At 47.7% G+C, this 26,433-nt stretch overlaps 1 protein-coding gene across 2 annotated transcripts; it reads right to left on the bottom strand.

The window, feature by feature from the left end:
• Positions 1–1,093: 1,093 nt before the first annotated feature.
• LOC149433058 (fucolectin-1-like) lies at positions 1,094–26,433 on the bottom strand. Of its 2 annotated transcripts, none has more exons than XM_089664699.1 (5): positions 26,405–26,433; positions 12,005–12,081; positions 11,261–11,340; positions 7,609–7,891; positions 1,094–2,178 (listed from the first exon to the last, which is right to left on the bottom strand). In XM_089664699.1, exons 3-5 carry the CDS (start codon positions 11,337–11,339, stop codon positions 2,013–2,015), a joined length of 528 nt encoding a protein of 175 aa, XP_089520825.1. In that variant the 5' UTR covers position 11,340; positions 12,005–12,081; positions 26,405–26,433; the 3' UTR covers positions 1,094–2,012. The 2 variants fall into 2 exon arrangements, with proteins under 2 accessions (XP_089520825.1, XP_089520824.1); XM_089664698.1 differs by having other exon boundaries at positions 1,095–2,178; positions 11,261–11,343.

Raw genomic sequence — 26,433 nt, 5'->3', positions numbered from 1 at the left:
AGGTGGGGCAATGTCAGGCTGATGGTGGGGCAATGTCAGACTGGAGGTGGGGCAATGTCGGACTGGAGGTGGGGCAATGTCAGGCTGGAGGTGGGGCTGTGTCAGGTTGGAGGTGGGGCAGTGTCAGGCTGAAGGTGGGGAAATGTCAGGCTGGAGGTGGGGCAGTGTCAGACTGGAGGTGGGGCAATGTCAGGCTGGAGGTGGGGCAGTGTCAGGCTGAAGGTGGGGCAATGACAGGCTGGAGGTGGGGCAGTGTCAGGCTGGAGGTGGGGCAATATCAGGCTGAAGGTGGGGCAATGTCAGGCTGATGGTGGGGCAATGTCAGACTGGAGGTGGGGCAATGTCAGGCTGGAGGTGGGGCAATGTCAGGCTGGAGATGGGGCTGTGTCAGGTTGGAGGTGGGGCTGTGTCAGGTTGGAGGTGGGGCAGTGTCAGGCTGAAGGTGAGGAAATGTCAGGCTGGAGGTGGGGCAGTGTCAGACTGGAGGTGGGGCAGTGTCAGGCTGAAGGTGGGGCAATGACAGGCTGGAGGTGAAGCAGTGTCAGGCTGGAGGTGGGGCAATGTCAGGCTGAAGGTGGGGCAATGTCAGGCTGATGGTGGGGCAATGTCGGACTGGAGGTGGGGCAATATCAGGCTGGAGGTGGGGCTGTGTCAGGTTGGAGGTGGGGCAATGTCAGGCTGAAGGTGGGGAAATGTCAGGCTGGAGGTGGGGCAGTGTCAGGCTGGAGGTGGGGCAATGTCAGGCTGAAGGTGGGGCAGTGTCAGGCTGGAGGTGGGGCAATGTCAGGCTGAAGGTGGGGCAGTGTCAGGCTGAAGGTGGGGCAGTGTCAGGCTGGAGGTGGGGCAGTGTCAGGCTGAAGGTGGGACAGTGTCAGGCTGGAAGTGGGGCAATGTCAGGCTGGAGGTGAGGCAATGTCAGGCTGAAGGTGGGGCAATGTCAGATTGGATGTGGGGCAATGTCAGACTGGAGGTGGGGCAATGTCAGGCTGGAGGTGGGGCAATGTCAGACTGGAGGTGGGGCAATGTCAGAGTGGAGGTGGGGAAATGTCAGGCTGGAGGTGGGGCCGTGTCAGGTTGGAGGTGGGGCAATGTAAGGCTGAAGGTGGGGAAATGTCCGGCTGGAGGTGGGGCAGTGTCAGGCTGGAGGTGGGGCAGTGTCAGGCTGAAGGTGGGGCAGTGTCAGGCTGGAGGTGGGGCAATGTCAGGCTGGAGGTGGGGAAATATCAGGCTGGAGGTGGGGAAATGTCAGGCTGAATGTGGGGCAGTGTCAGGTTGGAGGTGGGGCAATGTCAGGCTGAAGGTGGGGAAATGTCAGGCTGGAGGTGGGGCAGTGTCAGGTTGGAGGTGGGGCAATATCAGGATGAACATGGGGAAATGTCAGGCTGGAGGTGGGGCCGTGTCAGGCTGGAGGTGGGGCAGTGTCAGGCTGGAGGTGGGGCAATGTCAGGCTGGAGCTGGAGCTGGGGCCGTGTCAGGCTGGAGGTGGCCAGTGGCTGGAATGGGGTCTGCAGCACTGCAGGCTCTGAAAAGTGTTGGCTTCCTCCATGTACAATGAAGAGCAGAGGTGGAGGATGAGAAATACTATATAGATTAGATTATATATTTTTGTAGATAGAGATTATAAAGAGAATCTAAAGCCAATTTTTTTATTTAAATTTTGGATAAAGTAGGATATGGTTGAACCCCATGCAATGTTTTTTTTTTTTTGCCATGTGACCTATAGGAGAGATTTCCCTTCCCTTTCTGTAGACAAAACAGGAAGTGAGATAAATCTCCTCTTAAGCTGTCACCTTTATTCCTGTTTATGTGTAAAATTTTTAATTTTCTCAAACATCATGGTCACCAGAACAAATAGAGGGTAAGTTTCCCCAAAAGGAATGCAAAGAGTGGTGAAAAGCTGCCAGGGGTTCATACCCCTTACCTCTCCTTTCAAAACTTAAAAAACAAAAATTGACTTTAGATACGCTTTAAATGACAGTTTGGTTGGCGTTGCCCTTAAAGACTCGGGATACTCAGTTTATTTTCTGCTCCGGGATATACTGATAAATTTTGATTTCACAGAACGATATGATCCCCGCATGATTGGCGTGGATAAGCGTCACGTAGCGTCCCTGCATCCCGTTGCAGAAGAAGGTGACGACGGGCTTTGACCGCGAGACGTTTGTGATGACGGTACATCTGTGGGAGAAATATTGTCACTGTTGAGATACATTATAATATATCGCAATATGCTGCCCTATTACAGAATATATCATGGATAGGTCACTTATAGATTGTAAGCTCTTCTGATAAGTTTTTCAACGCTTAATAGTCCACGTGTGCATATTATGAGGATGTTGTAGCCCCTTTATGTACCATAGTTGCCAACATTTCATAATATAAATCCAGGGACCCTGTTTTTTGTGCCGTTTGCACAGGGGCAGTGTTAGCACAAGTGAGGTGTTAGCACAGGAGCAGTATTAGAACAGGAGCGGTGTTAGCACAGGAGTGGTGTTAGCACAGGAGCAGTATTAGCATAGGAGCGGTGTTAGCACAAGTGAGGTGTTAGCACAGAAGCACTGTTAGCAGAATAGGGTTAGGGTTAGGGGGGCGGTGTTAGCACAGCAGCAGTGTTAACACAGAAGAGGTATTAGCACATGGGCGGTGTTAGCACAGGAACAGTACTAGCACAGGAGAGGTGTTAGCACAGGAAAGGCGTTGGCAAAGAAGTGGTATTAGCTCAGAAGTGTTAGCACAAGAGTAGTGTTAGCACAGGAGCGTTGTTAGTACAGGAGCGGTGTTAGCACAGGATCGGTGTTAACACAAGAGAGGTGTTAGCACAAGAGAGGTGTTAGCACAGGAGCGGCATCAACACAGGAGTGGTGTTAGCACGGGAGCGGTGTTAGCACAAGAGAGGTGTTAGCACAGGACTGGTGTTAGCACAGGAGTGGTGTTAGCACAAGAGAGGTGTTAGCACAGGAGTGGTGTCAGCACAAGAGAGTTGTTAATACAGAAGAGGTATTAGCACAGGAGTGGTGTTAGCACAGGAGAGGTGTTAGCACAGGAGAGGTGTTAGCACAAGAGAGGTGTTAGCACAAGAGAGGTGTTAGCTCAGGAAAAGTGTCAGCACAGGATCGGTGTTAGGACAGGAGTGGTGTTAGCACAGGAGCGGTGTTAGCACATGAGTGGTGTTAGCAAAAGAGAGGTGTTAGCACAGGAGCGGTGTTAGCACAGGAGTGGTGTTAGCACAAGAGAGGTGTTAATACAGAAGAGGTATTAGCACAGTAGCGGTGTTAGCACAAGAGAGGTGTTAGCTCAGGAAAAGTGTCAGCACAGGATCGGTGTTAGGACAGGAGTGGTGTTAGCACAGGAGCGGTGTTAGCACATGAGTGGTGTTAGCAAAAGAGAGGTGTTAGCACAGGAGTGGTGTCAGCACAAGAGAGTTGTTAATACAGAAGAGGTATTAGCACAGGAGCGGTGTTAGCACAGGAGAGGTGTTAGCACAGGAGAGGTGTTAGCACAAGAGAGGTGTTAGCTCAGGAAAAGTGTCAGCACAGGATCGGTGTTAGGACAGGAGTGGTGTTAGCACAGGAGTGGTGTTAGCACAGGAGCGGTGTTAGCAAAAGAGAGGTCTTAACAAAAGAGAGGTGTTAGCACAAGAGAGACGTTAGCACAAGAGAGGTATTAGCTCAAGAAAAGTGTCAGCACAGGATCGGTGTTAGCACAGGAGCGGTGTTAGCAAAAGAGAGGTGTTAGCACAAGAGAGGTGTTAGCACAAGAGAGGTGTTAGCACAAGAGAGGTGTTAGCACAGTGGCCGTGTAGCACAAGAGAGGTGTTAGCTCAGGAGCAGTGTTAGTGTTGGTCGTTACATTGGGAGAGCCATTCACATCTTGACCGCTTGGTCCTTTGCAATGGAAGAGACGGCAACAATGATGCAGAGGAGGAAGAGGCTCCCACCCCAGCTGTAACTATCTCTCTTGTAAAGCATCCAAAGCGGGAGCCTCTCTTGCCTCTTCCATAGCCTATCACTGGATGCCATCAATGGCTTTCTATGATTTAGGCTACAAAAAAAGTCATATGTAGTTGTAGGGAACCTTAAGCCTGAGTGTCTCTAGCCTAAATCTAGTGCTTGCAGGCGGCCTGAGCTTTGTTTATGTTATCTGATTTTGTTGGGTTTCTCCTAAACCCGGGGCATTGGTTGCTTCTGTTTGCTGCTGTTGAGTCTTCTCCAGTAGTTGGAATTGCCTTTCTTAACAAGAGTTCCAACAAACCTCGTAGGGTTCCGTAGGGTTCTTCCTACATCACAGTAATGTACTGCCAGCTACAGATATAGTAATTATTAGAAAAGGTTCCTTGAGACCAGGAAGGTATTTCAAGGGTTCATCTGTGTTAAAAAGGCAGAGTTAGAAGTTACAATGTATTGGGTCCTGAATATTTGTTCTTCCTCGGCTAATCAGTGAGGGGTTTATTTCAAAGATGTCTGAGAAAAGGATAAATATGTGAACTGACTTTTCGAAAGGATCTTCCCTCCTATGCTCTGAACCTAGTCCTACCTAGACCAAGAGCAGGGGTCTCCAAACTTTTCAGGATGAGGGCCACATTGTATATTTTACATATACTTGCAGGCCCAGCAGAGTGCCATCAGAGCTCACTTTCCATCCAGGGGTGGACTGACCATTGGGAAATTCGGGCACTGCCCGAGGGCCCGGGGTCAGTAGGGGGCCCCATGAGATGCCCCTGGTACCTTTTTCATAGGCTTGTTTGAGTTTGGGCAAGGACACAGGGGCCCCATGATCCCCTATTGCCCAGGGGCCCCATGAGTTGTCAGTCCGCCCCTGCTTCCATCCAGGAGTGCCCAGCAGAGCCTCCTCTCTTACATCCAGGAGCACCTGCCTAACTGGCAGAGGATGCACAGGTCCCCATATTACATGTACGCCCCTCTAGATAGCTAGGGTGAGCTAGTTCCTGATACCTCCCCTTGCTCTAAAATCTTGAGAAGTTTCTAGAAGGCAGTGGGTGGGGGTGAGGAGGGGCTGATACTCAGGGGACTCTGACCAATCCCCAAGCAGGAGATTCAATATGGTGTCAGGGCAGCACTTATGTATGGGAGCCTGAGCAGGAAGTAGACAGTGTCAGGTGGAAGATGATGTGAGAAGGCTGGAGTGTGGAGCCTTGGAGGGGGCCCAGGAAGGGGTCCACCTGCAGGTAGGATCTTTGAAAGAGAATCTCTCTGCCTCAGCCATCCCCTAAGAGAGGACAGCCTGGGATGCAGGGAAGGAGCAAGCCCAGCGCAAGGCCTGAAGGCAGCCAGGAACCCACAAGCTTGTAGGAGAGACTGAGTGAGTAGTCCTGCACCCCCTGGGCTAGATAAGGGGAGAGGGTAGTCAGGAGGTAAACCCAACTTGCTCCTCGTTTGGGGCTGCTCTACTACTGTGGCAGTTTCTGGGTCACCTTGCTCAGGGATTCCCTCAGGCAGCTGGGTGAAGAGGAGGATTCATCCGGGGTCTGAGGAGGTACACCAGAAGGGCTGGAGAGCTCTTCAGAGGAAAGACTTTCATTCTCTTTATCCACGTCAGTACATAGTTGCTAAGGAGTTTGTCCTCAAGTTTCTACAGTTCCTTGTGCATCTCATACACTCCTCAACCCCATCCAACTTCAATAACCCTTAATAATATCACAAAAAAACAAGCTCAAGGACTGTTTACTGTCTCTAGTGTGCAAGTGTTGAAGAAAATCATGTTGCCTGGCTGAGCAGGACTATAGAGGAACCCAAATCTTCAGCAGCTTTTAAGGGGGTAGTGCTACATACAATACACAGACTGGCTCATCCACTGCCAGCCAGCCAGGATTGCCCCAGGCCAAAATAAACTCTTGTTGGTCTGGATGTGGCCCACATGCCTTAGTTTGGAGACCCCTGGACTAGAGTGTCCTAAACTAGCCTGTTGCAGAGGATGAAGAAACTAGAAGGTAGCCACCCTTCTGGGCCAACAGAATCTACAATACGCTTTGGCAAAGGAAGAAAGAGTCCTTAAGCAGACGTGTGGCAGAGGTGAAAAGACACTGGAAGTGAGTAGCCCTATTGTGCACTGGGATTTTTACTGCTGTCTTTGGGTACCCTATACCTCTGACCCTTCCTTCTTAAGGCAATTGAACCAATGAATTGCAAGAAAAGGATCAAAGTATCTGAAGTCTGTCTTTCACCATTGGTTAGTCGGTGAGTTCCATGGGTGCAGCTACAAGACCCATCACCATTAGGAAGGTAGGAGGGCCCATTAAAAATCCAAGATCACCCAGCACACCAGTTACCTGAGATTGATCACTACAGTATGCTAATGCTTGTGTGGCTTATAGCATCATATCACTAATGGTGTAAGGGTAATGAAGCTCCTGTACTTTTTCTGAGCTCTACCTCTCTCGCTGTGCCGTAAATAAAAGGGGAGAGGGCTCTGCTGACAGAAGGCATGGGAAGGAGACACCGACAGGACACAGCATGCTATCTCCAGCTATTACATGGGGGACTGCTGGGACTTGCAGTTTGCCCAGAAGACACCAGCATCTGGATTCTGCCACCCTGGACTTTGCCAAGAATGAACTCTTACCTGTGCAGGTATGCTGGGGCAGCCACAGCTATAGTAAGGTAGTAAGTAGTTAGAGAATGACTGTATGCCTTTGTTTCGCTGAGAGTCATCAGTTAGGCCTTTGAAACTTTGCCATTCCTGGTCCGAAGTTATTCAAGGGAGTGAGTGAAAGTAACCAGCACATCACACATTTGCTGCTTGGGTCAGTAAAACACATTTGGGTATGAAGACGGCACTATAAGAGTTAATGTAGTATAGAAAGCAGCAAGTGATTACCAGGGGTAACAGAAGTCTACAGCTAGGACAAGCAGCCTGTCGTGAAGCGTGTACCTGTGACATGTGGGATGTCCTCTAGCAATAGTCAGCACTATCTCTGAGTGGTCCGCCTCCCATAGCAACGGGAGCAGATCAGCAGACAATGGTCATAGGTACGGAAGAGAAAGAGTTGACAGAGCACACATGGAGCCAGTGCTAGGTGCTCAGTGGGACTCCGTTTTGTTACTGGGAGTGAAGTAGCTGAGATATGCTGGACAGGTGGAGGGGGCATCAGCTCAGCATGTCCCTCCAAATTGCAACAACTGAGAGTGAAGGTTTACATTGATTTGGGGCCTGAGAGAGTTAACCGGAGTCCACTTTATCTGTTCAAGTGTACACGGTGTATGGCTATCTCTGAGCTGGAGGTCCGCCTTAAGGTTAAGTCGTCTCTGAAAGTGACCTCCACTCTGGCTCGGGGCATTGGTGAGCACAACACAAGTAGAGGTATCCCATGTGCAAGGTGAATGACCCATTCTAGGTGCCCAGCATAGCCCAGAAGAACCCATCTCAGGTTAGGTCTCCTGTGTGACCACACTTGGTGCCCAACAAGGAGGAGAACATGGAGGAAGTACTACCTAATATCCTACCCCTTCCACGTAGCTTTTCCTAGGGATCCTTTATACCTATGCAGGTATTATCATGTACAGTATGTAATAGTCAATGGGACCTTAGTGGCTGATTGTTACCATTTTTAAGAGTGCAGATGGATTGCAGATAAAGATGTCATGGGCTTACACTGGGTTGTTGTGGTCTGGAGAATCACCAATTCGGACCTGGACGTTATTCATACAATCCCTGCAGTCGTCCGTTCTCAGCACAAGAATCACTGTACCAATAAAGTAACTTTCTTCCATGTCCAGACACCAATAGGGTTCACGCTGCAGGTTAGTAATAACACAGGGGTACACTGTATGGTTTGGCTGAGAAATGCCATCCACTCCACATTCTGGGCCAGGGCGTGGGACGCTGCTGAAGGTGGAGCTCTGGCAGACCCTCCCGTAAAGTGCCAGATTGATGGCTGAAATGAGAAGAAGTCACAGTAGAACAATTTACAACCACCAATCTCAAAGTTCCTGAAATTATTTTCCCCCCCTGTTTGGTTATACTTTTGTCCAATTGCCTTCCGCTTCCATTTCAGTTCCCCAGCAGGTTCTACTCCATTGACCGTTCCAAGACTTTCAACATGTGTCCCTGGAACTTTTTGACTCTAGAAATGTCCTTGGGTTCTAGGACTGGCAAACTTCAAGAATCCTTTCTACTTCCCCTTCTGGAAATTCAATGGGAAATTAATCTGCCTAAAGCGGAACTATACCTTCCCTAACAACTTTCCATAATATTCCTGCCCCCCTCCACTAACAAAATTATAGTGTTTTTTTCTTGGGGTGGGGGGCACTACCTCAGCACTACCTTATTTTTGGGTTAGGCCATAATGACATGAACAATTGAATTGCCTGCAGCCCCCTGCCCTGGGATACCCACATTAGGGGTCCTAATGGGTACACTATGGTGCATTCGCTGTGTCATGTGATTTAATGGGGCTTTTATTTATAGTGTAACACCCTCTAGGTTAGCCAGATAGAGTTTATTGTTTTCTTTTTTTAGATAGAGGTTGAGTAGCAGTTTGGGAGGGAGGTAGGAGTTCACATCCCCCATCATCACATCCACCAAGCCAGGCATGTAGGGATAAGGTTCTTGCCTCTATAAACATTGATGGGGGGGGGGTCGCACTTTTGATGCTGGATAAGGGTTTGGTAATTGATTTTGGGTGGAGACCCCTCCAGACCCTGACACTTTTTTTTTTTGCATGGGATCTCCCTTAAATATCTAAACCAGACCCTTATCCAGACACGCAACATGGGTAGCACCATACCAAGCCTCATGACCTGCAGAAGTAAAAAAAACTACATGGAGTCCCTCCTAGAACCCATACCAGACCTTTATCTTAGATAGGGGACTAGTATACATTTTTAAGGGGGACCTCATGCAAAACAAAAAAAAAGGCATGGAGTCCCCCCCCCCCCCTCTAAAATCCATATCAGATTTTTGGGGTATCCACCTAAAAATCCAGCGGGCCAAGAGGGAGGGGGTAGAGAAAGTGTACCCCTCTCCTAAACCATACCATGGTCACATGTGCCCAACACTGCATCCCAACACTGGGATGGTACCTTGTCGGGGAAAGAGGTTGCAAAGCTTCTCCCACTTTCCTGCATGGCATCTTGTCTTCATGTTGATGGAGGAAGGAGGAAGAAGCAGAACCTGTACATGTAATGAATGAATATGGCTGCCCCCAAGCACAAATAAAAACTGAAAATTAAACCTGAACCCAGGCATAAGTAAATATTGTCTACTTGAATCTCTGTACTCTTTGTGTACTACGTCCAGATCTGTGCAGTCATCCAGGGTGAGACTTCCTGCAATAAAGGCCGCTCACTGCTGCTCTCTCTCTTTGTGTCTTTTCTCCGCCCCTTCCTGTAGATTTCTGCCAGCAGCCTAAAGAGGGTGGAGGGTGAGTGGGTAGGTGGAGGGATTGGTAGGTAGTGGAGTGGGTAGGTGGAGGGATTGGTAGGTGAGGTGGTGTGTAGGTGGAGAGATTGGTAGGCGGAGGGGTGAGTATGTGGAGAGATTGGTAGGTGGAGGGGTGGGTAGGTGGAGAGATTGGTAGGTGGAGGGGTGGGTAGGTGGAGAGGTGGACAGGTGGAGGGGTGGGTAGGTGGAAGAGGTGGATAAGTGGAGGGTTAGGTAGGCGGAGGAGTGGGTAAGTGGAGGGATTGTTAGGTGGTGGAGTGGGTAGCTGGAGGGATTGGTAGGCAGAGTGGTGGGTAGGTGGAGAGATTGGTAGGTGAAGAGATTGGTAGGCAGAGGGGTGGGTAGGTGAAGAGATTGGTAGGTGGAGGGGTGAGTAGGTGGAGAGATTGGTAGGTGGAGGGGTGCTTAGGCAGAGGGGTGGGTAAGTGGAGGGGTGGGTAGGTAGAGGGATTGGTAGGCGGAGGGGTGGGTAGGTGGAGGGATTGGTAGGTGGATAGGTGGAGGGGTAGGTAAGTGGAGGGGTGGGTAGGTGGAGGGATTGGTAGGTAGTGGAGTGGGTAGGTGGAGGGATTGGTAGGTGAGGTGGTGTGTAGGTGGAGAGATTGGTAGGCGGAGGGGTGAGTATGTGGAGAGATTGGTAGGTGGAGGGGTGGGTAGGTGGAGAGATTGGTAGGTGGAGGGGTGGGTAGGTGGAGAGGTGGACAGGTGGAGGGGTGGGTAGGTGAAAGAGGTGGATAAGTGGAGGGTTAGGTAGGCGGAGGAGTGGGTAAGTGGAGGGATTGTTAGGTGGTGGAGTGGGTAGCTGGAGGGATTGGTAGGCAGAGTGGTGGGTAGGTGGAGAGATTGGTAGGTGAAGAGATTGGTAGGCAGAGGGGTGGGTAGGTGGAGGGATTGTTAGGTGGTGGAGTGGGTAGCTGGAGGGATTGGTAGGCAGAGTGGTGGGTAGGTGGAGAGATTGGTAGGTGAAGAGATTGGTAGGCAGAGGGGTGGGTAGGTGAAGAGATTGGTAGGTGGAGGGGTGAGTAGGTGGAGAGATTGGTAGGTGGAGGGGTGCTTAGGCAGAGGGGTGGGTAAGTGGAGGGGTGGGTAGGTAGAGGGATTGGTAGGCGGAGGGGTGGGTAGGTGGAGGGATTGGTAGGTGGATAGGTGGAGGGGTAGGTAAGTGGAGGGGTGGGTAGGTGGAGGGATTGGTAGGTGGAGAGGTGGGTAGGCAAAGGGGTGGGTAAGTGGAGGGGTGGGTAGATGGAGAGATTGGTAGGTGGAGGGGTGGGAAGACGGAGGGAATGGTAGGTGGAGGGGTGGGTAGGCGGAGGGGTAGGTAAGTGGAGGGGTGGGTAGATGGAGAGATTGGTAGGTGGAGGGGTGGGTAGGCGGAGGGATGGGTAAGTGGAGGGGTGGGTAGATGGAGAGATTGGTAGGTGGAGGGGTGGGTAGGCGGAGGGGTGGGTAAGTGGAGGGGTGGGTAGATGGAGAGATTGGTAGGTGGAGGGGTGGGTAGATGGAGGGAATGGTAGGTGGGTAAGTGGAGGGGTGGGTAGGCGGAGGGGTGGGTAAGTGGAGAGATTGGTAGGTGGAGGGGTGGGTAGGCGGAGGGATGGGTAAGTGGAGGGGTGGGTAGATGGAGAGATTGGTAGGTGGAGGGGTGGGTAGGCGGAGGGGTGGGTAAGTGGAGGGGTGGGTAGATGGAGAGATTGGTAGGTGGAGGGGTGGGTAGATGGAGGGAATGGTAGGTGGGTAAGTGGAGGGGTGGGTAGGCGGAGGGGTGGGTAAGCGGAGAGGTGGGTAGGCGGAGAGGTGGATAGGTGGAGGGATTGGTAGGTGGAGAGGTGGATAGGTGGAGAGGTGGGTAAGTTGTACTTACAGTTCGGGTTCACAACGCAGTCCTCAGAACATATAACGTCTATCAGTCCACAGATGAAGAGGATAATTAGAACCTTCATTCTGCTAATAACAGACAGTAAAAAGCAGATGTAAATCAAATCACTAAAATCTCATACATATCAGGTTTAAAATGTCATTTCAAAAGTTACTTCCATCTTTCTAGAATCCGTGGCATTGCTATTTGGGGTCCACATACAAAAGGTTTGCTGAATGAACGTGACACACATCCGCACATCTCCAATGAAACTTGCCGTGTTCTGTGTAATACATTTATCTCCTATGACCGTGAGCCCCATCTACTGGCCATAATGCGGAATCTCTTTTTAAATACCTCATTCAGGGAATAAAAAAAAACTCATCCTGGCCACTAGCTGGCGCTCACAGTCATAGATAATACCTAGATAATCATAGAGATCATTGCATTACACAGAATACGGCAAGTTACATTGTAGCTTTGTGAGCGCCACATCCATTCAGCAAACTGTTTATACATAGACCCCATTGTGTCACCTTTCCATTGAGCAGATCTCAGAGCAATACAGGCAGCTCTGCATGAAAATATCAGAGAATTTAAAAAAATGACAGAATTACAGATCTTCCCGATTCCATCCCCTGTGATTGTTACTTCTTCCTCCCCGATATAACGCCCCAATTTCTAAAAAATCGATTTAATTGCCGCATACAGATGTCAGTCCTGCTGGGGGCGGAGGGATGACACACTCACCTCTCGCTCGCTCTTCGCGTCACTTAAAAGGCTGTGATGACCAGTTAGGTGTTGGCTTCAAATCTTCACCAAAATGGCTAATAGACACAGAGACAATGTTTTATATTAGTTTCCTTCTGGTGATACCATAGAACATGCAGAGGTTGTGGCTTGTTAAATCAAAATAATATTTGGGAACAGGAAAAGGTAACAAGACGAAAACCTTTCCAACAAGTGACACTTGGGGGTCTATGTACAAAACATTTGTTGTGCGAATGTGACAAACGTCTGCGCATTTACAATGAAAATCACTGTATTTTCTCTAATATATGTGGTTCCTGTATTGTCAGCACCACCTAGTGGCCATAATGGGTTTCCCCCCCATATATATCTTACTGGACATCATCCTTCACCTGGATCTCTCCCCTCACCTGGATCTCTCCTCTCACCTGGATCTCTCCTCTCACCTGGATCTCTCCCCTCACCTGGATCTATCCTCTCACCTGGATCTCTCCCCTCACCTGGATCGCTCCTCTCACCTGGATCTCTCCCCTACCTGGATCTCTCCTCTCACCTGGATCTCTCCCCTCACCTGGATCTCTCCTCTCACCTGGATCTCTCCCCTCACCTGGATCTATCCTCTCACTTGGATCTCTCCCCTCACCTGGATCGCTCCTCTCACCTGGATCTCTCCCCTACCTGGATCTCTCCTCTCACCTGGATCTCTCCCCTCACCTGGATCTCTCCCCTCACCTGGATCTTTCCCCTCTCCTGGATATCTCCTCTCACCTGGCTCTCTCCCCTCACCTGGATATCTCCCCTCACCTGGATCTCTCCTTTCACCTGGATATCTCCCCTCACCTGGATCTCTCCCCTCACCTGGATCTCTCCTCTCACCTGGATATCTCCCTTCACCTGGATCTCTCCCCTCACCTGGATATCTCCTCTCACCTGGATATCTCCTCTTACCTGGATATCTTCTCCCACCTGAATATCTTCCCTCATCTGGATATTGCCTTTCACCTGGATATCTCCCCTCAAATGGATATCTCCCATCACCTACATATCTCCTCCCACCTGGATATCTCCTCTCACCAGATATGTCATCTCACCTGGATATCTCCCCTCACCTGGATCTCTCCTCTCACTTGGATCTCTCCCCTCACCTGGATCTCTCCCCTCACCTGGATATCTCCTCTCACCTGGATCTCTCCTTTCACCTGGATATCTCCCCTCACCTGGATCTCTCCCCTCACCTGGATCTCTCCTCTCACCTGGATATCTCCCTTCACCTGGATCTCTCCCCTCACCTGGATATCTCCTCTTACCTGGATATCTTCTCCCACCTGAAAATCTTCCCTCATCTGGATATTGCCTTTCACCTGGATATCTCCCCTCAAATGGATATCTCCCATCACCTACATATCTCCTCCCACCTGGATATCTCCTCTCACCAGATATGTAATCTCACCTGGATATCTCCCCTCACCTGGATCTCTCCTCTCACTTGGATCTCTCCCCTCACCTGGATCTCTCCCCTCACCTGGATATCTCCCCTCACCTGGATCTCTCCTTTCACCTGGATATCTCCCCTCACCTGGATCTCTCCCCTCACCTGGATCTCTCCTCTCACCTGGATATCTCCCTTCACCTGGATCTCTCCCCTCACCTGGATATCTCCTCTTACCTGGATATCTTCTCCCACCTGAAAATCTTCCCTCATCTGGATATTGCCTTTCACCTGGATATCTCCCCTCAAATGGATATCTCCCATCACCTACATATCTCCTCCCACCTGGATATCTCCTCTCACCAGATATGTCATCTCACCTGGATATCTCCCCTCACCTGGATCTCTCCTCTCACTTGGATCTCTCCCCTCACCTGGATCTATCCTCTCACCTGGATATCTCCCCTCACCTGGATCTCTCCTCTCACCTGGATATCTCCCCTCACCTGGATCTCTCCTCTCACCTGGATCTCTCCCCTCACCTGGATCTATCCTCTCACCTGGATATCTCCTCTCACCTGGATCTCTCCTCTCACCTGGATATCTCCCCTCACCTGGATCTCTCCCCTCACCTGGATCTCTCCTCTCACCTGGATCTCTCCCCTCACCTGGATCTATCCTCTCACCTGGATCTCTCCCCTCACCTGGATTGCTCCTCTCACCTGGATCTCTCCCCTACCTGGATCTCTCCTCTCACCTGGATCTCTCCCCTCACCTGGATCTCTCCCCTCACCTGGATCTTTCCCCTCTCCTGGATATCTCCTCTCACCTGGATCTCTCCTCTCACCTGGATATCTCCTCTCACCTGGATCTCTCCCCTCACCTGGATCTATCCTCTCACCTGGATCTCTCCCCTTACCTGGATCGCTCCTCTCACCTGGATCTCTCCCCTACCTGGATCTCTCCTCTCACCTGGATCTCTCCCCTCACCTGGATCTCTCCCCTCACCTGGATCTTTCCCCTCTCCTGGATATCTCCTCTCACCTGGATCTCTCCCCTCACCTGGATATCTCCTCTCACCTGGATCTCTCCCCTCACCTGGATCTATCCTCTCACCTGGATATCTCCCCTCACCTGGATCTCTCCTCTCACCTGGATATCTCCCCTCACCTGGATCTCTCCCCTCACCTGGATCTCTCCTCTCACCTGGATCTCTCCCCTCACCTGGATCTATCCTCTCACCTGGATCTCTCCCCTCACCTGGATTGCTCCTCTCACTTGGATCTCTCCCCTACCTTGATCTCTCCTCTCACCTGGATCTCTCCCCTCACCTGGATCTCTCCCCTCACTTGGATCTTTCCCCTCTCCTGGATATCTCCTCTCACCTGGATCTCTCCCCTCACCTGGATCTATCCTCTCACCTGGATATCTCCCCTCACCTGGATCTCTCCTCTCACCTGGATATCTCCCCTCACCTGGATCTCTCCCCTCACCTGGATCTCTCCTCTCACCTGGATCTCTCCCCTCACCTGGATCTATCCTCTCACTTGGATCTCTCCCCTCACCTGGATCTCTCCTCTCACCTGGATCTCTCCCCTCACCTGGATCTATCCTCTCACCTGGATCTCTCCCCTACCTGGATCTCTCCTCTCACCTGGATCTCTCCCCTCACCTGGATCTTTCCCCTCTCCTGGATATCTCCTCTCACCTGGATCTCTCCCCTCACCTGGATATCTCCTCTCACCTGGATCTCTCCCCTCACCTGGATCTATCCTCTCACCTGGATCTCTCCCCTTACCTGGATCGCTCCTCTCACCTGGATCTCTCCCCTACCTGGATCTCTCCTCTCACCTGGATCTCTCCCCTCACCTGGATCTCTCCCCTCACCTGGATCTTTCCCCTCTCCTGGATATCTCCTCTCACCTGGATCTCTCCCCTCACCTGGATATCTCCCCTCACCTGGATCTCTCCTCTCACCTGGATATCTCCCCTCACCTGGATCTCTCCTCTCACCTGGATATCTCCCTTCACCTGGATCTCTCCCCTCACCTGGATATCTCCTCTCACCTGGATATCTCCTCTTACCTGGATATCTTCTCCCACCTGAATATCTTCCCTCATCTGGATATTGCCTTTCACCTGGATATCTCCCCTCAAATGGATATCTCCCATCACCTACATATCTCCTCCCACCTGGATATCTCCTCTCACCAGATATGTCATCTCACCTGGATATCTCCCCTCACCTGGATCTCTCCTCTCACTTGGATCTCTCCCCTCACCTGGATCTATCCTCTCACCTGGATATCTCCCCTCACCTGGATCTCTCCTCTCACCTGGATATCTCCCCTCACCTGGATCTCTCCTCTCACCTTGATCTCTCCCCTCACCTGGATCTATCCTCTCACCTGGATATCTCCCCTCACCTGGATCTCTCCCCTCACCTGGATCTCTCCTCTCACCTGGATATCTCCTCTTACCTGGATATCTTCTCCCACCTGAATATCTTCCCTCATCTGGATATCGCCTTTCACCTGGATATCTACCCTCAAATGGATATCTCCCATCACCTACATATCTCCTCCCACCTGGATATCTCCCCTTACCTACATATCTCCTCTCACCATAATATATCTCCTCACCTGGATATCTCCCCTCACTGGATATGTCATCTCACCAGGATATCACCCCTCACTTGGATATGTCCTTTCAACTGGATATATCTCCTCACCTATATATCTCCCCTCACCTACATATCTCCTCTCACCTGGATTTATTTCCTCACCTATATATTTTCCCTCACCTACATATCTCCTCTCACCTGAATATCTCCTCTTACTTTGATATCTGCCCTCACCTGGATATCTCCCTTCACCTACATATCTCCTCTCACCTGGATATAAGTTATAATCCTACACCTACAGTTGACCCAGAGGAAGGCAAAAACCCAGCAAAGCACGATCCAATCTGCTACTGCAGGGGAAAAAATTCCTTCCTGATCCCCCGAGAGGCAATCGGATATTCCCTGGATCAACTTTCCCTATAATGTTATATCCAGTTATATTCTGTGTATCCAAGAAAGAATCCAGGACTTTCCTACAGCAATCCACTGAGCTGGCCACAACCAACTCTGGAGGGAGTCTATTCCACATTCTCACAGCTCTTACTGTGAAGAAACCTTTCCGTGTTTGGTGATTACATTTATTTTCCTCCAGACATAAAGAGCACCCCCTCGTCCTCAGTGATGACCTCAGGGGGAATAATTACACCGAGTTCACTATATGAACCACTGATGTATTTATACATGGAGATCATATCCCCCCCTTATGTATTATACATGGAGATCATACCCCCCCCTTATGTATTATACATGGAGATCATATCCCCCCTTATGTATTATACATGGAGATCATATCCCCCTTATGTATTATACATGGAGATCATATCCCCCCTTATGTATTATACATGGTGATCATATCCCCCCCTTATGTATTATACATGGAGATCATATCCCCCTTATGTATTATACATGGAGATCATATTCCCCCTTATGTATTATACATGGAGATCATATCCCCCTTATGTATTATACATGGAGATCATATCCCCCCCTTATGTATTATACATGGAGATCATATCCCCCCTTATGTATTATACATGGAGATCATATCCCCCCTTATGTATTATACATGGAGATCATATCCCCCCTTATGTATTATACATGGAGATCATATCCCCCTTATGTATTATACATGGAGATCATATCCCCCCTTATGTATTATACATGGTGATCATATCCCCCCCTTATGTATTATACATGGAGATCATATCCCCCTTATGTATTATACATGGAGATCATATTCCCCCTTATGTATTATACATGGAGATCATATCCCCCTTATGTATTATACATGGAGATCATATCCCCCCCTTATGTATTATACATGGAGATCATATCCCCCTTATGTATTATACATGGAGATCATATCCCCCCTTATGTATTATACATGGAGATCATATCCCCCTTATGTATTATACATGGAGATCATATCCCCCCTTATGTATTATACACGGAGATCATATCCCCCCTTATGTATTATACATGGAGATCATATCCCCCCATATGTATTATACATGGATATCATATCCCCCCTTATGTATTATACATGGAGATCATATCCCCCCTTATGTATTATACATGGAGATCATATCCCCCTTATGTATTATACATGGAGATCATATCCCCCCTTATGTATTATACATGGAGATCATATCCCCCTTATGTATTATACATGGAGATCATACCCCCCCCCCTTATGTATTATACATGGAGATCATATCCCCCCTTATGTATTATACATGGAGATCATATCCCCCCTTATGTATTATACATGGTGATCATATCCCCCCTTATGTATTATACATGGAGATCATATCCCCCCCTTATGTATTATACATGGAGATCATATCCCCCCTTATGTATTATACATGGAGATCATACCCCCCCCTTATGTATTGTACATGGAGATCATATCCCCCTTATGTATTATACATGGAGATCATATCCCCCCTTATGTATTATACATGGAGATCATATCCCCCTTATGTATTATACATGGTGATCATATCCCCCTTATGTATTATACATGGAGATCATATCCCCCCTTATGTATTATACATGGAGATCATATCCCCCCTTATGTATTATACATGGAGATCATATCCCCCCTTATGTATTATACATGGTGATCATATCTCCCCCTTATGTATTATACATGGAGATCATATCCCCCCTTATGTATTATACATGGAGATCATATCCCCCTTATGTATTATACATGGAGATCATATCCCCCTTATGTATTATACATGGAGATCATATCCCCCTTATGTATTATACATGGAGATCATATCCCCCTTATGTATTATACATGGAGATCATATCCCCCTTATGTATTATACATGGTGATCATATCTCCCCTTATGTATTATACATGGAGATCATATCCCCCTTATGTATTATACATGGAGATCATATCCCCCCTTATGTATTATACATGGAGATCATATCCTCCTTATGTATTATACATGGAGATCATATCCCCCCTTTATATTATACATGGTGATCATATCCCCCCTTATGTATTTTACATGGAGATCATATCCCCTTATGTATTATACATGCAGATCATATCCCCCCCTATGTATTATACATGGAGATCATATCCCCCCTTATGTATTATACATGGTGATCATATCCCCCTTATGTATTATACATGGAGATCATATCCCCCCTTATGTATTATACATGGTGATCATATCCCCCCTTATGTATTATACATGGAGGTCATATCCCCCCTTATGTATTATACATGGAGATCATATCCCCCCTTATGTATTATACATGGAGATCATATCCCCCCTTATGTATTATACATGGAGATCATATCCCCCCTTATGTATTATACATGGAGATCATATCCCCCCTTATGTATTATACATGGTGATCATATCCCCCCTTATGTATTATACATGGAGATCATACCCCCCCTTATGTATTATACATGGAGATCATATCCCCCCTTATTTATTATACATGGAGATCATATCCCCCTTATGTATTATACATGGAGATCATATCCCCCCCCCCCTTATGTATTATACATGGAGATCATATCCCCCCTTATGTATTATACATGGAGATCATATCCCCCCTTATGTATTATACATGGAGATCATCCCCCCCCCCCTTATGTATTATACATGGAGATCATATCCCCCCTTATGTATTATACATGGAGATCATATCCCCCCTTATGTATTATACATGGAGATCATATCCCCCCTTATGTCTTATACATGGAGATCATCCCCCCCCTTATGTATTATACATGGAGATCATATCCCCCCCCCCCTTATGTATTATACATGGAGATCATATCCCCCTTATGTATTATACATGGAGATCATATCCCCCTTATGTATTATACATGGAGATCATATCCCCCCTTATGTATTATACAAGGAGATCATATCCCCCCCAGGGGCGGACTGACAACTCATGGGGCCCCCGGGCAATAAGGGATGATGGGGCCCCTGTGTCCTTGCCCAAACTTAAAAAAGCCTATGAAAAAGGTACCAGGGGCATCTCATGTGGCCCCCTACTGACCCCGGCCCTCAGGCAGTGCCCGAGTTTCCAAATGGTCAGTCCGCCCCTGATCTCCCCTTATGTATTATACATGGAGATCATATCCCCCCCCCCCTTATGTATTATACATGGAGATCATATCCCCCCTCATGTATTATACATGGAGATCATATCCCCCCTTATGTATTATACATGGAGATCATATCCCCCCCCCTTATGTATTATACGTGGAGATCATATCCCCCCTTATGTATTATACATGGAGATCATATCCCCCCTTATGTATTATACATGGAGATCATATCCCCCCCCTTATGTATTATACGTGGAGATCATATCCCCCCCTTATGTATTATACATGGAGATCATATCCCCCCCTTATGTATTATACATGGAGATCATATCCCCCCTTATGTATTATACATGGAGATCATATCCCCCCTTATGTACTATACATGGAGATCATATCCCCCTTATGTATTATACATGGAGATCATATCCCCCTTATGTATTATACATGGAGATCATATCCCCCCTTATGTATTATACATGGAGATCATATCCCCCCCCCTTATGTATTATACGTGGAGATCATATCCCCCCTTATGTATTATACATGGAGATCATATCCCCCCCTTATGTATTATACATGGAGATCATATCCCCCCCTTATGTATTATACATGGAGATCATATCCCCCTTATGTATTATACATGGAGATCATATCCCCCCTTATGTATTATACATGGAGATCATATCCCCCTTATGTATTATACATGGTGATCATATCCCCCCTTATGTATTATACATGGAGATCATATCCCCCTTATGTATTATACATGGTGATCATATCCCCCCTTATGTATTATACATGGAGATCATATCCCCCCTTATGTATTATACATGGAGATCATATCCCCCCTTATGTATTATACATGGAGATCATATCCCCCCCCTTATGTATTATACATGGAGATCATATCCCCCCTTATGTATTATACATGGAGATCATATCCCCCCCTTATGTATTATACATGGAGATCATGTCCCCCCCTTATGTATTATACATGGAGATCATATCCCCCCTTATGTATTATACATGGAGATCATATCCCCCCTTATGTATTATACATGGAGATCATATCCCCCCTTATGTATTATACATGGAGATCATATCCCCCCCTTATGTATTATACATGGAGATCATATCCCCCCTTATGTATTATACATGGAGATCATATCCCCCCCTTATGTATTATACATGGAGATCATATCTCCCCTTATGTATTATACATGGAGATCATATCCCCCTTATGTATTTCACATGGAGATCATATCCCCCCTTATGTATTATACATGGTGATCATATCCCCCCTTATGTATTATACATGGAGATCATATCCCCCCTTATGTATTATACATGGAGATCATATCCCCCCTTATGTATTATACATGGAGATCATATCTCCCCTTATGTATTTCACATGGAGATCATATCCCCCCTTATGTATTATACATGGTGATCATATCCCCCCTTATGTATTATACATGGAGATCATATCCCCCCTTAATCTCCTCTTCTCAGTAGAGAATACATTCAGTTCCTCCAATCTTTCCCCATAGTTGATCTCCTCCATGCCTCGTATCAGTTTGGTTGCCCTTCTCTGTACTTTCTCCAGTTCCCCAATGTTCTTTTTGTGAATTGGAGCACAAAACTGAACTGCATATTCCAGATGAAGTATTACTAATGATTTTTACACTGGGGGGGGGGGATGATATCTCTCTCTGGAGTCTATACCTCTCCTAATACAAGAGAGGATTTTGTTCGCTTTAGAACCCGCAGCTCGGCTTTGCTGCCTTTATTAAGCTTGTGATCTACCAGAACCCCCAGATCCTTCTCCACCATTGACCCCCCCAGATTCTTCTCCATCATTGACCCCCCCAGATCCTTCTCCATCATTGACCCCCCCATATCCTTCTCCACCATTGACCTCCCCAGTTGTACCCCCCCCCCCCCAGTATGTATGATGTATGCATATTGTTAGCCCCCAAGTGCAGAACCTTACATTTACCAACATTAGCCCTCATTGGCCCCATAGTCCCCCAATTACACAGAGCATTGAGGTCGGCTTGTATGTTGGAGATATTTTATTGAAATAAAATCTTGCAACCAGCTTACATTTTATACAAAAATACAAAAGAATAAATAAGAAAACTTCATACAGTGTTCAAATGACAGAAAACAAACAAAAAAAGAACTAGCTATATCTCCATACAATTAAATTACACCACTAAAGATAGGAAAAGAACGTAGGCCTTTATAGCCACTATAACTGGAAACAGCAATTTTTGTGTATAAGGCCTTTCTGACCTGGCTTCAAAAAATCAAAACAAAATACTACAATAGTAAAATTAAGGAAAACCTGAGGCTTCTACAGCCCCATACATATACCTATTTTTTGTTATGCTCCCTATGGCCACCATCAGCCGTCAAAGGAACACATATAACAACCAAGAAAAAAAAGGAACATACCAGGGCCTTGATGGCCCAAAAGAAACTTCTACATATCTACACAACCAAAGCTAAGAAACATAGACCTTCTTGTGCACATAGCCTTTCTTCAAAAAGACTTCTAACCAAAATCTAGGGGAGTGAAGGAAGAGGAAAAACAGGAACGGCTTGTATGTTGGAAATATTTTATTGAAATAAAATCTTGCAACCAGCTTTCATTTTATACAAAAATACAAAAAATAAATAAATACATACAGTATTCAATAAACTGGAAACATAAACAAAAACAAGAACAGGACACATCTCCCTAAATCAGATATATACTTTCTACTGAATAATAACAGCCTGTATGGCTTTACTAACTGGGCAGGTAAGAAGCAGAAAAAAAAAAAGTAAAAAAACATCACCAAGACCTTTATGGCCTACTTATCAAGCATTAAATTCATCCTCCCCTTGTAGGGGAAGCAACTTCCTCTAAACAACAACAGCCTTTATGGCTTTAAAAAAACACTACTTGTCTACTCAACCAAAGCTAAGGAACATAGACCTTCAGGTGCACATAGCCTTTCTTCAAAAAGACTTCTAACCAAAATCTAGGGGAGTGAAGGAAGAGGAAAAACAGGAACGGCTTGTATGTTGGAGACATCCTGTAAGGACGTTATTCCCCGGCACAGCTTGGTGTCATCTGCAGAGACTGAGATGGGATTTATAATCTCACACCCCATATTGTTTATAAATATATTAAAAAGTAAGGGTCCCAACACTGAACCTTGGGGTACCCCACTAACACTGAACATTGGGGTACACCACTAATAACACCAAACCTTGGGGTCCCCCACTAATAACACTGAACCCTGGGGTACACCACTAATAACACTGACCCTTGGGGTACCCCACTAATCACACTGAACCTTGGGGTACACCACCAATAACACTGACCCTTGGGGTACACCACTAATAACACTGACCCTTGGGGTCCCCCACTAATAACACTGAACCTTGGGGTACACCACTAATAACACTGACCATTGGGGTACACCACTAATAACACTGACCATTGGGGTACACCACTAATCACACTGACCCTTGGGGTACACCACTAATAACACTGACCATTGGGGTACACCACTAATCACACTGACCCTTGGGGTACCCCACTAATCACACTGACCCTTGGGGTACCCCACTAATAACACTGACCCTTGGGGTCCCCCACTAATAACACTGACCCTTGGGGTACACCACTAATCACACTGAACCTTGGGGTACCCCACTAATCACACTGACCCTTGGGGTACCCCACTAATAACACTGAACCTTGGGGTACACCACTGACACCCCTAGACCATTCAGAGTCTGAATCATTAACCACTACTCTCTGAATACCATCTTTTAGCCAGTTTTCTGTTTACATACGGATTTTTCCAGCCTGTAGACTTTATCTTACACATTATCCATGTGTCAAACGCTTTAGCAAAATCCAAGTATACCACGTCCACAGCCACCTCTCTGACCAAGTATACCACGTCCACCGCCACCCCTTTGTCCAGGTATACCACGTCCATTGCCACCTCTCTGTCCAAGTATACCACATCCACCGCCACCCCTCTGTCCAAGTATACCACGTCTACAGCCACTCCTCTGTCCAAGTATACCACGTCCATTGCCACCTCTCTGACCAAGTATATCATGTCCACCACCACCCCTCTGTCCAAGTATACCACGTCCACCACCACCCCTCTGTCCAAGTATACCACGTCCATTGCCACCTCTCTGACCAAGTATATCATGTCCACCACCACCCCTCTGTCCAAGTATACCACGTCCACCACCACCCCTCTGTCCAAGTATACCACATCCATTGCCACCTCTCTGTCCAAGTATACCACATCCACCGCCACCCCTCTGTCCAAGTATACCACGTCCACCACCACCCCTCTGTCCAAGTATACCACATCCATTGCCACCTCTCTGTCCAAGTATACCACATCCACCGCCACCCCTCTGTCCAAGTATACCACGTCCACCACCACCCCTCTGTCCAAGTATACCACGTCCACTGCCACCTCTCTGTCCAAGTATACCACGTCCATCGCCACTCCTCTGTCCAAGTATACCACGTCTACAGCCACTCCTCTGTCCAAGTATACCACGTCCATCGCCACTCCTCTGTCCAAGTATATCACGTCCACCGCCACCCCTCTGTCCAAGTATACCACGTCCACCACCACCCCTCTGTCCAAGTATACCACATCCACTGCCACCACTCTGTCCAAGTATACCACGTCTACCACCACCCCTCTGTCCAAGTATACCACGTCCACCCCCACCCCTCTGTCCAAGTATACCACGTCCACAGTCACCCCTCTGTCCAAGGTTTTGCTCACCTTCCTCATTAAAAGAAATCAGATTTGTTTGACAACTTCTGTCTTTCATGAATCCATGCTGTCTGTTGTTTAAAATATTTTTTTCCAGCAAGAACTCCTCTCTGTGGTCTTTTATTAAACTCTCCAGTATCTTCCCAACTATAGAAGTTACACTAACAGGTCTGTAATTACTTGGGAAAGATTTTGACCCCTTTTTAAATATTGGCCCCACATTGGCCTTACGCCAATCCAGCGGTACTATGCCAGTCATTAAAGAGTCCCTAAAAATGAGAAACAATGGCTGTGAGATGACAGAGCTGAATTCTTTAAGGCCCCCGTGGGTGTCTGCCATCCGGTCCACGGGCTTTATTCACCTTTATTCTATTCTATAATATTTCTGGATCATATCAATTGTGAGCCAATGTGGATCATCTGGAGCTGTGTCAGTACCACCCCCCATTATGGACAAGAGCCCCCCCATACTCCCTTGTATATCTCCTCTCACAAGGATATCTCCCCTCAACCGGATGTCATCCCTGACATGCATGTCTCCTCTCACCTAATTATCACCCTTCACATGAATGTTTAATTTCACCTGGATATCACCCCTCACCTACATATCGCCTGTCACCTGGATATCACCCCTCACCTACATATCTCCTTTTGCCTGGATATCACCCCTCACCTACATATCTCCTCTCACCTGGATATCACCCCTGACATGGATATCTAAGCTCACCTGGATATCACCCCTCACCTACATATCTCCTCTCACCTGGATATCACCCCTCACCTACATATCTCCTCTCACCTGGATATCACCCCTCACCTACATATCTCCTTTTGCCTGGATATCACCCCTCACCTACATATCTCCTCTCACCTGGATATCACCCTTCACCTACATATCTCCTTTTGCCTGGATATCACCCCTCACCTACATATCTCCTCTCACCTGGATATCACCCCTCACCTACATATCTCCTTTCACCTGGATATCACCCCTCACCTACATATCTCCTCTCACCTGAATATCACCCCTCACCTACATATCTCCTCTCACCTGGATATAACCCCTCACCTACATATGTCCTCTCACCTGGATATCACCCCTCACCTACATATCGCCTCTCACCTGGATATCACCCCTCACCTACATATCTCCTCTCACCTGGATATCACCCCTCACCTACATATGTCCTCTCACCTGGATATCACCCCTCACCTACATATGTCCTCTCACCTGGATATCACCCCTCACCTACATATCTCCTCTCACCTGGAAATCACCCCTCACCTACATATCTCCTCTCACCTGGATATCACCCCACACCTACATATCTCCTCTCACCTGGATATCACCCCTCACCTACATATCGCCTCTCACCTGGATATCACCCCTCACCTACATATCTCCTCTCACCTGGAAATCACCCCTCACCTACATATCTCCTCTCACCTGGATATCACCCCTCACCTACATATGTCCTCTCACCTGGATATCACCCCTCACCTACATATCGCCTCTCACCTGGATATCACCCCTCACCTACATATCTCCTCTCACCTGGAAATCACCCCTCACCTACATATGTCCTCTCACCTGGATATCACCCCTCACCTACATATCTCCTCTCACCTGGAAATCACCCCTCACCTACATATGTCCTCTCACCTGGATATCACCCCTCACCTACATATCTCCTCTCACCTGGATATCACCCCTCACCTACATATCGCCTCTCACCTGGATATCACCCCTCACCTACATATCGCCTCTCACCTGGATATCACCCCTCACCTGAATATCTCTCATCACCTGGATATCACCCCTCACCTGAATATCTCTCATCACCTGGACATCTCCCTTCATCTAGATTTCACCCCTCACATGCATATCTCCTCTCACCTGGACATCTCCCCCTGCATAGACATCTACTCTTACCTGGATTTCCACTCTCAGTTGGATTTCAC

Source organism: Staurois parvus, unplaced genomic scaffold, assembly GCF_062004578.1.
Source record: "Staurois parvus isolate SC_StPar_1 unplaced genomic scaffold, SC_StPar_1.0 ptg002002l, whole genome shotgun sequence".
Taxonomy (NCBI): Eukaryota; Metazoa; Chordata; class Amphibia; order Anura; family Ranidae; genus Staurois; species Staurois parvus.
Note: the sequence above shows the minus strand (reverse complement) of the source record. Positions and strands in the feature narration are given on the sequence as shown.